The following is a 13,241-nucleotide window of genomic DNA, read 5'->3' as shown; positions in this document are numbered from 1 at the left end:
CCAGGCCAAGCCTAGTACCAGGCCATAAAACTAATCTCATATAATTCCAGCCCAGACCTTTCCCCTGGATGGTACCACCTACCTCTGTAGCTGGTGTAGACGGTGGTCTGTGGGGAGGAAGTTGTGTTTGAGGTTGAGGTGGGTGAGGTCCTGGCTGTAGAAGAGGTTGGGAGGCAGCTGCTCCAGACTGCAGCAGGACAAGTCCACAGAGTTGATCCTCTGGGACACCATCTGACCCACCGGGGGAGGGGATGGAAAGAAAGGGAAACCTGGTGTCAAACATGATTATCTCGACTGCTGGGATGTGTGTGTGCCAAGCTTTTTACAATGAGAAAGTCAGGATGTCAACCGTGAGTGAGACAGGAAACAGGCCACATACTATCTACTGCACATCTACTGCTGTCTGTCATAGTGGCCCATCCTACTGAATACTTAATCCAGTTCCACAATTCTCGCCTTACCTCCGTACTCTACAATACTCCCCACACTGAACATGATTAACTAGCTACTCTACAGTCTGATTTGTGCTTGTGCCACTCCTCCTCCTAGTTCCAGGTTCTATTCTGAGTGTTCCCCTGGGCTTCCATGACATGCTCGTCCCTGATAATATTTAGAAAATAGGTTTTCTGGCTTTGGCCTACATCACTTTGGATGAGGTAGAGGAGAGATCATGAGAGAGTGAGCATATATGTGTTACACCTCTGGAAGCTATTGTGGATCTCATATTGTGCCACTCAGAGCTGTACTCCTCTGCACACTGTGTGAATGTACCTTGGATGCGTGTCTATGCCAGCGCAGGTGTTCAGTGAAGCTGTCAAAGCTGACATAGTAGGTCTGGCTCTGGGGCCCTGCTGAGCTGAACGCCAGGGAGTGGCTGTGCTTCTTCACCTCCTCCACCTGCACACACAGCGTTAGGGCAAGAGAAAACACACACACACCTTAAGGGTAAGACATACAGCTGAATTCAGAAGCTTACATACACTTAGGTTGGAGTCATTAAAACTTGTTTTTCAACCACTCCACAAATTTCTTGTTAACAACCTATAGCTTTGGCAAGTCGGTTAGAACATCTATTTGGTCCCTGAGCCAAGTCATTTTTCCTACAATTGTTTACAGACAGATTATTTCACTTATAATTCACTGTATGACAATTCCAGTGGGTCAGAAGTTTACATACACTAAGTTGACTGTGCCTTTAAACAGCTTGGAAAATTCCCGATGTCATGGCTTTAGAAGCTTCTGATAGGCTAATTAACATCATTTGAGTCAATTGGAGATGTACCTGTGGATGTATTTCAAGGCCTACCTTCAAACTCAGTGCCTCTCTGCTTGACTCAAAAACAAAATTGTAGACCTCCAAGTCTGGTTCATCCTTGGAAGCAATTTCCAAACGCCTGAACGTACCACGTTCATCTGTACTAACAATAGTATTCAAGTATAGACACCATACGACCACGCAGCTGTCATACCGCTCAGGAAGGAGACGCGTTCTGTCTCCTAGAGATGAACATACTTTGGTGCGAAAAGAGCAAATCAATCCCAGAACAACAGCAAAGGGCATTGTGAAGATGCTGGAGGAAACAGGTACAAAAGTATCCATATCCACAGTAAAACAAGTCATATATCAACCTGAAAGGCAGCTCAGCAAGGAAGAAGCCACTGCTCCAAAACCAACAAACAAGCCAGACTACAGTTTGCAACTGCACATGGGGACAAAGACTGTACTTTTTGGAGAAATGTCTTCTGGTCTGACGAAACAAAAATATAACTGTTTGGCCATAATGACCACCGTTATGTTTGGAGGAAAAAGGGGGAGGCTCGCAAGTGAAGAACACCATCCCAACAGTGAAGCACAGGGGTGGCAGCATCATGTTGTGAGGGTGTTTTGCTGCAGGAGGGACTGGTGCACTTCACAAAATAGATGGCATCACGAGGAAGAACAATTATGTGGATATATTGAAGCAACATCAAGACATCAGTCAGGAAGTTCAAGCTTGGTCGCAAATGGGTCTTCCAAATGGATAGTGTCCCCAAGCATACTTCCAAAGTTGTGGCAAAATGGCTTAAGGACAACAAAGTCAAGGTATTGGAATGGCCATCACAAAGCCCTGACCTCAATCCTATAGATAATGTGTAACTGAACTGAAAAAGTGTGCATGAGCAAGGAGGCCTACAAACCTGACTCAGTTACACCAGCTCTGTCAGGAGGAATGGGCCAAAATTCACCAAACTTATTGTGGAAGCTTGTGGAAGACTACCCAAAACATTTGACCTAAGTTAAACAATTTAAAGGCAATGCTACCAAATACTAATTGAGTGTATGTAAACTTCTGACCCACTGGGAATGTGATGAAAGAAAAAAAGCTGAAATAAATCAGTCTACTATTATTCTGACATTTCACATTCTTAAAATAAAGTGGTGATCATAACTGACCTAAGACAGGGAATTTTTACTAGGATAAGATGTCAGGAATTGTGAAAAACTGAGTTTAAATGTATTTGGCTAAGGTGTGTGTAAACTTCCGACTTCAACTGTACACTCAATGTAAGATAAATAGAAGATGAACAGACATTTGTATAACCATTGGCTGAAAACAAATAGAGTTTGACAAGACATAAGACAACATACACACCTTTTAGGTTTAGACACACAAGCTAAACATCTTTAGGGCCACTGACTGAACAAAGAACACACACACAGACACCCACACTTTGAGGGAGAGATCATTTGTGTGACTGTTCTTGTCTCAGTGTACCAGTGTATTGTTATTTGTCATGTTTTTTTTGTGGACCCAAGGAAGAGTAACTGCTGTTTCGGCAAAAGCTAATGGGGATCCGAATAAACCAATAATAACCCAGGGACTTTTCAGTAGACCAGACAATCCCTATTTGTGAATCTCTTCTATTTAACAGATCATGGCTCTGTTTAGTGACATCAGCAGCAGAGATTAAGATGTTCATATTAAATGGCCTTAGTCTGCAATTTTCCGTCAAGCGTAAATATACACACACACGAACATGTATGCACATGTAAATAGGATTATAATTGCATACGCAAACACACACATACAGTACATGCACTCATGCACACACTGTGGAGATGAATGGTGATCTAGAGGCTGTGTCTTGTGCATGACATGATGTTTGAGCTGTGGATGTGGTGGGATGTGGACAGTCCTTTGTATAGCTAGCTACAGTGTGAGGCAGGGTGATCGAAAGCCTCTTTCAGGAGGGCCCTTAGGGCTGATTCAATGGGCCGGTCTATCCTTCCCTGCTGCTGATACACAGCCATAAAGCCATAAAGGGATAACAGTCATTAACCAACGGCTACCTCCCTAATTCCCCTTTTGGAATGAGTAATGCCATGCCAGAAAATGTATTTATAGTGATCCAGCCTAAACTAGGCAGAACCACGATAAGACTTAAATTGGAAGACAAGGTAAATAGGCTGAGAATTCAATGAGGGTATAGAGTACTTCATCATGTGGGGAAAACAGATAAGAAATAAGACGTTGGAAGAGTTAACATTGATTTGCAATGATGGCTTATTGGCCCTTCACCAGGATTCTGTCCCTGAGTTGATTAAAGACTGTTGATTTATCTCTATGATTGCACACTGATGACACAAGAATGAAGACAAATGGAAATGGAATAGCAAAGTTGGTGATGACACAGTAAAGGGAGGTTTGTTGAAACTTTGTGATTCTACTGAATGGGTATGTCTATTCTAGTCATTCTATTTCTATGGTGTAAGTAACAGCAGTCCGTGTCTTACTGTACCTTTCCTCCGATGAGGGGCAGGATGTGCATCTTGCCTGTGTGGCTGTCTTTGACGGAGGAGACGATGAGGCAGGTGCCACACAGGATGACCTGGCGTCTGGTCCACCGGTTTACTGGTAGCAGGAGTTTTCCTTTGCGGACGTTATAGGTCCCCGACAGCTGCACGCGCTCCGAGCTCTCAATGCTGTGGGGCTTCCCTGGAACATACACAAGGAGAGGGAGTTAGCATAGTTAGCATCCAGCTAACATAAAACACAGGTGAGGGGGATACAGTTAGCATCCAGCTAACTCAAAACAGGGCCAGTAGCACAGAGACCTGAGTGCTGCCTCAGTACTTAAAGTATCTATTAGCCTGATGCTAATAAAGTGACATAGTAATAATTTCTTACTATAAAGAAAAATAATAATAATAATTTTGTATGTACATACAGTACATATAATATACACTGAGTGTACAAAACATTAAGGACACCTGCTTTTTCCATGACATAGACTGACAAGGGGAATCCAGGTGAAAGATATGATCCCTTATTGATGTCACCTGTTAAATCCACTTCAATCAGTGTAGATAAAGGGGAGGAGACAGGTTAAAGAAGGATTTTTAAGCCTTGAGACAATTGAGACATGGCTGTTGTATGTGTGCCATTCAGAGGTTGAATGGGCAAGACAAAATACACTGCTAAAAAAAATAAAGGGAACACTTAAACAACACAATGTAACTCCAAGTCAATCACACTTCTGTGAAATCAAACTGTCCACATAGGAAGCAACACTGATTGACAATAAATTTCTCATGATGTTGTGCAAATGGAATAGACAACAGGTGGAAATTATAGGCAATTATCAAGACACCCCCAATAAAGGAGTGGTTCTGCAGGTGGTGACCACAGACCACTTCTGGCTGATGTTTTGGTCCCTTTTGAATGCTGGCGGTGCTTTCACTCTAGTGGTAGCATGAGACGGAGTCTACAACCCACACAAGTGGCTCAGGTAGTGCAGCTCATCCAGGATGGCACATCAATGCGAGCTGTGGCAAGAAGGTTTGCTGTGTCTGTCAGCGTAGTGTCCAGAGCATGGAGGCGCTACCAGGAGACAGGCCAGTACATCAGGAGACGTGGAGGAGGCCGTAGGAGGGCAACAACCCAGCAGCAGGACCGCTACCTCCGCCTTTGTGCAAGGAGGAGCAGGAAGAGCACTGCCAGAGCCCTGCAAAATGACCTCCAGCAGGCCACAAATGTGCATGTGTCTGCTCAAACGGTCAGAAACAGACTCCATGAGGGTGGTAATGAGGGCCCGGCGTCCACAGGTGGGGGTTGTGCTTACAGCCCAACACCGTGCAGGACGTTTTTCATTTGCCAGAGAACACCAAGATTGGCAAATTCGCCACTGGCGCCCTGTGCTCTTCACAGATGAAAGCAGGTTCACACTGAGCACATGTGACAGACGTGACAGTCAGGAGACGCCATGGAGAACGTTCTGCTGCCTGCAACATCCTCCAGCATGACCGGTTTGGCGGTGGGTCAGTCATGGTGTGGGGTGGCATTTCTTTGGGGGGCCACACACCTCCATGTGCTCGCCAGAGGTAGCCTGACTGCCATTAGGTACCGAGATGAGATCCTCAGACCCCTTGTGAGACCATATGCTGGTGCGGTTGGCAATGGGTTCCTCCTAATGCAAGACAATGCTAAACCTCATGTGGCTGGAATGTGTCAGCAGTTCCTGCAAGAGGAAGTATTTGCAGCTATGGACTGGCCCGCCCGTTCCCCAGACTTGAATCCAATTGAGCACATCTGGGATATCATGTCTCGCTCCATCCACCAACGGCACGTTGCACCACAGACAGTGTATTTAAGTGCCTTTGAACGGAGTATGGTAGTAGGTGCCACTGGTTTGTCTCGAGAACTGCAACGCTGCTGGGTTTTTCATACTCAACAGTTCCCATGTGTATCAAGATGGTTCACCACCTTAAGGACATCCAGACAACTTGTCACAACTGTGGGAAGCATTGGAGTCAACATGGACCAGAATCCCTGTGGAATGCTTTCGACACCTTGTAGAGTCCCATGCCACCGACTAATTGAGGCTGTAAAAAGGGTATGCAACTCAATATTAGCAAGGAGTCCTTAATATTTTGTACACTCAGTATATATTCTCACTCAGTGTTTTTACTCTGTATTTACTCTGTACTCTCTAAGCACACAGTCAACACTGAGATAATAATAGTTTAATAGTGTAGCAGTCTAAAACTCAGCACACAGTCAACACAACGCTGGGTTAGCATAAGCACTAAATAGTCAGCAGCATGAAGACTGTCTGAGGCCACCCTCTGTTAGCATTTGGCGCTGAATAGCTTTTTTTCCCCTAACAGTGATAGTCAGATTATAGATCGGATGATGACAGGTGCTCTCCTCTACTTCAACACTAATTTGTTCTATCAGTCTTTGAGCTGTCTTTATTCCTTTCATAAATCCAGCCATCTGTTCCTTTCCCTTCTGTGACTCTCTCGCTCTCATAGAACCCTTTATACAGAACCCTTTTTTTCTAAGAGGGAAAGGGCTAGAGAGAGACGGCAGTGTCATACTACGAGGTAAGTACTAACTAAGTACCAGGACAAGCTCTTACAGCTTTGAATAATTCAACTCCGGTCTCTTACATGCAGACTAACACTGGAGGCTGCTGTACAGACTAACACAGGAGGCTTGCTGTACAGACTAACACAGGAGGCTTGCTGTACAGACTAACACAGGAGGCTTGCTGTACAGACTAATAATGTGTTGTATTGTCGTGGTAGAGTAGTGTGTAATAATGTGTTATGTGGTGTATGTTATTGTGATTGGACCCCAGGATCCAGAATAAAAAACAAAATACTGAAGTAGCCTTGATATTGTCAGAGATCAAGGGGAACATTAAAGGCATTAGAATATTCAAACTAAGGTTGAAAAATGCATTCACTGAGGAAGACCTCATGTTCTGAAAAACAAACTGAGAAAAGGGCAAACTAGTTTGAATAATGAGCTACTGTGATGAGCATGTTTTCCCTCTGCATCATTACTATTCAGTGACCTTAACAAAAAAAAATTCTCATTTTCAGGCTGAAATCAAATCAATAACCTACTGAGCGTGTGGTAGAGTACAGTACAGAGGTAGTGTTCCAGTAACTCACTAGCTGGGGTTTACAGGTCAGAAGTGAGATGCTGTGATGCACCTCACCTCTTTACAGTACAACCCAGTTCATGTTCATTCTTGAGCTTTCGAGTGGGAGGAGACATTGTTGGAATAAACAAATGATTTATCAGCTTTAGACTCAATATGTCACATGGTCAATCTCACTGTACTTAGGGCCTTACTGGAACACTTTCTCTTGCACATACGCATATGTGAAAACACACACAAACAACCCAAACCTCACACATACCCTATACACTCATGCTCAACACACACAAAAACGCACAGTCCCCACCCACCGACGCAAGCACTCACTCTGTGACAGTGGTAAACCGTCTCCATGTGCATCAGAGCTTTGTGGGTCTGTCTGTGTGTAGACCAGACCACTACTCTGGCTGTGTGGGGCTCCCATGTGAGTGTTTACATGGGGTCCAGGAGTGGAAACTTCTTCACATCACCATTGGCGGAGAACAATATGCTAATTCAGTGGTCGCATTTAGTCTCATGCTGGAATCAAACCCACAACCCTGGTGGTGCAAGAACCATGCTCTAACCAACCGAGCCATCGGAGCAAGGACAACTGCATGTGTTGTCCTAGGCCAGGTGTATATTCAACTGAAAGGTAGACCTTGGTGATGGAAGCAATGCAGGGCCTTAGGTCAAAAGGACACCAAGGCCTTGGTTTTGTGCATGTGGGGGGGGGGGTTCTAGGAGTCTGTTGAAGTGCTTTTGGGACACGTGTGTGAGTAGGGAGTGGTGGGTGTTTGTTGCCGGTTTCTCAGGACGGCTTCCTTCACCTTCCACCAAGCTCAGGAAAGGCCTTCGTTTCCCCTTTCCACCCCAACACACACTAACTTCAAGACACATGGCCAAATCCAGAAACATATTCATGCCTTGTATGGCACAAAGCATAGTAATGCAGGGAGGTTTAAGCTAATCCCAGATCTTACCCGGTAACAACTTCTCATATTTAAGTGTGTAAGCCCCTCCCCTGTGTGATAACCAGGCCACTTCCCTTTCCACCGGTTCTCCTCACTACACACGTATAATCAGGCTGACCTGCTAATGAAACAAGACACTGCAGCACAGACACCTCCACCACTGGGCCTGGGCATGCTGTACTACAGGGCTCTGACCCATATTACACACCACACACCTGGCTGGGAATGACAACAAACCCCACTTACTTACAATGAATGCTATGGTGCTGTGGACCAGGACAGATGAGAAATGAATTGGTAAAGTAGTGTAAAGGAGGGTTTGTGTTCAGGCTACAACCGTCTCCTGCTGCCGGGTCTTGGCTGCCTCTTGCAGCAGTGTGCATCCCAAATGGCACTATATAGTGCCCTGGTTAAAAGTAGTGCACTATTGTGGGAATAGTTTGCCATTTGTGACACATCCTCTGTCCTCCTGTATGAGATTGATATGATCTGAGGTGTTGTATCAAGGCCTTTCTCACTGCTGAGGAGCTGGAGAGAGACATGATCTGAGGTGTTGTATCAAGGCCTTTCTCACTGCTGAGGAGCTGGAGAGAGACATGATCTGAGGTGTTGTATCAAGGCCTTTCTCACTGCTGAGGATCTGGAGAGAGACGTCCTCTGTCCCCCTGTATGAGATTGATATGATCTGAGGTGTTGTATCAAGGCCTTTCTCACTGCTGAGGATCTGGAGAGAGACATCCTCTGTCCCCCTGTATGAGATTGATATGATCTGAGGTGTTGTATCAAGGCCTTTCTCACTGCTGAGGAGCTGGAGAGACGCATCACTGTGGAAGAGTGTTCAAAATAATACAGCTACTGTAGTACATCCTTCAGAGGCTTTTTATTATCATCAAATTATGTTTGATGACTGTTGTTTTCCACCACTGACAGTGAAAAGGAGTAATGAGATTTTGAAGAAGGTAAGAAAGAGAGGAAGTGAGTAACAGCCAACATATGAGGGAGAGTGAAAAAGAGATCGAGGCATCAAAGCCAAAGGAACTGAATAACATTAAGAAATGCTATAGATGCAAGTAAAGAAGTATGGCAACCTACCAAAAAACAATTGGACAACCACAAATTCAATCCCTTTTAGACAACTTCCTGGTCAAAACATTTCACTGTAATAGTGAAGGTGTAAACTTGGCAGTAGAAAACCTAAACAGTAAATTTGACCTCTCAGCTTCCCTATCAAATCTAAGAATTTCAAACAGAACAACGGCAAACATGTATAACAATGACAAATGGTTTGATGAAGACTGCAAAAACCTAAAGAAATGAACAAACCTATCCAACCAAAAACATAAAGACCCCGAGTCTACGCCTTCACTATGGTGAATCACAAACAAAACAGAAATACACTACGGAAAATGAAGGAAGAGCACATCAGAAATCAGCTCAATGTAAGTGAAGAATCCATAGACTCTAACCACTTCTGGAAACCACTAAAAAAACAACATCCCTCTTTCCCGACACTATCAACATACAGCTAGCTGGCTGGTTATACCCTGCACCGGCAGGAAAGAACAGGGGCGTCTGGTAAGACAAGGGGCGGTGGACTATATATTTTGGTAAATAACAGCTGGTGCACGATATCTAAGGAAGTCTCGCGCAATTGCTCGCCTGAGGTAGAGTATCTCATGATAAACTGTAGACCACACGATCTACCTAGAGAGTTTATCTGTATTTTTCGTAGCTGTTTACATACCACCACAGACTGAGGCTGGCAATAAGACAGCATTGAATGAGCTGTATTCTGACATAAGCAAACAACAAAACGCTCACCCAGAGGCGGCGCTCCTAGTAGCCGGGGAATTTAATGCAGGGACACTTACATCTGTTTTACCAAATTTCTAACAGCATGTTAAATGTGCAACCAGAGGAAAATAAACTCTGGATGACCGTTACTCCACACACAGAGATACAGTTGAAGTCAGAAGTTTACATACACCTTAGTCAAATTCATTTAAACTCAGTTTTTCACAATTCCTGACATTTAATCCAAGTAAAAAATCCCTGTCTAAGGTCAGTTAGAATCACCACTTAATTTTTAAAATGTGAAATGTCAGAATAATAGTAGAGAGAATGATTTTTCAGCTTTTATTTCTTTCATCACATTCCCAGTGGGTCAGAAGTTTACATACACTCAATTATAATTTGGTAGCATTGCCTTTAAATTGTTTAACTTAGGTCAAACATTTTGGGTAGCCTTCCACAAGATTCCCACAATAAGTTGGGAGAATTTTGGCCCATTCCTCCTGACAGAGCTGGTGTAACTGAGTCCTGTTTGTAGGCCTCCTTGCTCGCACACGCTTTTTCAGTTCTCCCCACAAATCTTCTATGGGATTGAGGTCAGGGCTTTGTGATGGCCACTCCAATACCTTGACTTTGTTGTCCTTAAGCCATTTTGCCACAACTTTGGAAGTATGCTTGGGGTCATTGTCCATTTGGAAGACCCATTTGCGACCAAGCTTTAACTTCATGACTGATGTCTTGAGATGTTGCTTCAACATAATTGTTCTTCCTCATGATGCCATCTATTTTGTGAAGTGCACCAGTCCCTCCTGCTGCAAAGCACCCCCACAACATGATGCTGCCACCCCCGTGCTTCACGGTTGGGATGGTGTTCTTTCCCTGCAAGCCTTCTCCCTTTTCCTCCAAACATAACAATGGTCATTATGGCCAAACAGTTCTATTTTTGTTTAATCAGACCAGAGGACATTTCCCCAAAAAGTACCATCTTTGTCCCCATGTGCAGTTGAAAACCGTAGCCTAGCTTTTTTATGGCGGTTTTGGAGCAGTGGCTCCTTCCTTGCTGAGCGGCCTTTCAGGTTATGTCAATATAGGACTCGTTTTACTGTGGATATAGATATTTTTGTACCGGTTTCCTCTAGAATCTTCACAAGGTCCTTTGTTGTTGTTCTGGGATTGATTTGCACCTTTCGCACCAAAGTACATTTATCTCTAGGAGACAGAACAGGTCTCCTTCCTGAGCAGCATGACAGCTGCGTGGTCCCATGGTGTTTATACTGCGTACTATTGTTTGTACAGATTAATGTGGTACCTTCAGGTGTTTGTAAATTGCTCCCAAGGATGAACCAGACTTGTGGAGGTCTAAAAAAACATTTCTGAGGTCTTGGCTGATTTCTTTTGATTTTCCCCATGATGTCAAGCAAAGAGGCACTGAGTTTGAAGGTAGACCTTGAAATACATCCACAGGTACACCTCCAATTGACTCAAATTATGTTAATTATGTTAATCAGAAGTTTCTAAAGCCATGACATTATTTTCTGGAATTCTCCAAGCTGTCAACTTAGTGTACCAAAACGAAGACAAAGTCTTCACATGCTTTGTTGATTTCCCAAAAACTTTTGACTCAATTTTGTATGAGGGTCTGCTATGCACATTGATGTAAAGTGTTGTTGGGGGGAAAACATGCCACATTATAAAATCCATGTACACAAACAACAAGTGTGTGGTTAAAATTATTTAAAAAACACATTTATTTCCACAGGGCATGGGGTAGACAGGGATGCAGCTTAAGCCCCACCCTCTTCAACATGTATATCAACGAATTGGCAAGGGCACTAGAACAGTGCAGACAAGGCAAGAAAGGCCTTCTATGCTATCAAAAATAACATTACATTCGACATGCCAATTAGGATCTGGCAAAAAAATACTTGAATCAGTTATCGAACCCATTGCCCTCTATGGTTGAGGTCTGGGGCCCACTCACCGACCAATAATTCACAAAATGGGACAAACACCCAATTGAGACTCTGTATGCAGAATTTTGTAAAAATATACAACGCAAACCGCAAACAATGTTTGCAGAGCAGAATGAGGACTATACCCACTAGTTCTCAACATCCAGAATATTGCTGTTCAATTCTACAACCACCTAAAAGGAAGTGACGCCCACACATTCCACCACAAAGCCCTCACCTACAGAGAGATTAATGTAGAGAAGAGTCCCCTCAGCCAGCTGGTTCTGGGGATCAGTTCACAAACACAAACAGACCTCACAGAGCCCCAGGACAGAAACACATTTCGACCCAACCAAATTTTGAGAAAGCAAAAAGTTAACTATTTGACACACTGGAAATAATCAAAACATAGCAAATTGGAATGCTATCTGGCCCTAAACAGAGAGTACACAGTGGCAGAATACCTGACCACTGTGACGGAGCCTAAATTAAAGAAAAATCCTTGCCTATGTACAGACTCAGTGAGCATAGCCTTGCTCTTGGGAGACGCCGCCATAGCCTGCCTTCTCTTGAGAACCAGGTCTGCCTATGTCCCCATGCCTGCCCACAAAATGAGGTGGATACTCAGATACACATCCTATCCCGCCAAATGTATGACCATATTCGAGACACATATTTCCCTCAAACAATTCAAAAACAAATCCAATTTTGATAAACTCCTATTGGGTAAAATACCACAGTGTGCCATCACAGCACCTGTTGCCAAAAGAAAAGGGCAACCAGTGAAGAACAAACACCATTGAAAATACAACCCATATTTATGTTTATTTATTTCCCTCTTTGTACTTGAACTATTTGCAGATCATTACAACACTGTATATAGCCATTATATGACATTTGAAATGTCTCGATTCCTTTGGAACTTTTGTGAGTGTAATGTTTCCTGTTCATTTTTGAAATTGTTTATTTCACTATTTCACTTGCTTTATCAATGTAAACATGTTTCCTATGCCAATAAAGCCCTTTGAATTGAGAGAGCGATGGACAAAGGGAGCAGGGCAGAGACAGACAGAGGGGCCTCCCTCTCTGTGAAGAACCGTTGTCAGTGCTGGGTGTGCGCTCAGGTAGGACACACACACACACACGTAGCTGTAGCGGTGGTGAAGACCATACAAGGTGACAGGCTGCTAGGAACAATTAGCGTGTGGGCCAAGGTAGCGTTATTATACTGACCTCCTCCCATCAGCCAGCCTGGTGGGCTGGTGCAACATCTTACAACCTTCCCACAACCGTGGGACAACCTTCAGGACTATCCACCATACTGCACTGTGTGTGTGTGCACCTTCAGGACTATCTATCATACTGTGTGTGTGTGTGTGTGTGTGTGTCTAGTACTTAGTACATTGCTAAGTAAGTAGGCAACCGTTAGGGAGACACTATTGCTTTTAGGGAGTGATTTTCAACAGGGTCTGAGAGGTCTGTGACTCCACACTTTCATAGCTTCTAAATGCCCTAATCCTTCATTAGTAGCTTCTTAATCCCCTAGACATCCTCTTTAAAAGTTCCCAGATGTTCTCGCACAAAGAGTCTGTACAGAAGATTTACAGGGGGT

The 13,241-nt window shown here is 43.9% G+C and overlaps 1 protein-coding gene across 1 annotated transcript in view; it reads right to left on the bottom strand.

The window, feature by feature from the left end:
- The window catches only part of LOC139386990 (PH domain leucine-rich repeat protein phosphatase 1-like), a 70,571-nt gene that overhangs the window by 20,062 nt on the left and 37,268 nt on the right, over positions 1–13,241 (bottom strand). Inside the window, exons 2-4 of the mRNA XM_071132920.1 lie at positions 3,781–3,977; positions 772–897; positions 83–231 (exon numbers count right to left, since the gene is read on the bottom strand). Coding sequence (XP_070989021.1) covers positions 83–231; positions 772–897; positions 3,781–3,977 — 472 coding nt within the window. The remainder of the gene's footprint in view (positions 1–82; positions 232–771; positions 898–3,780; positions 3,978–13,241) is intronic.

Source organism: Oncorhynchus clarkii, chromosome 28 (genome assembly GCF_045791955.1).
Source record: "Oncorhynchus clarkii lewisi isolate Uvic-CL-2024 chromosome 28, UVic_Ocla_1.0, whole genome shotgun sequence".
NCBI classification, from domain to species: domain Eukaryota; kingdom Metazoa; phylum Chordata; class Actinopteri; order Salmoniformes; family Salmonidae; genus Oncorhynchus; species Oncorhynchus clarkii.
The sequence above is the reverse complement of the archived record's forward strand: the minus strand, read 5'-3'. Positions and strand labels throughout refer to the sequence as shown.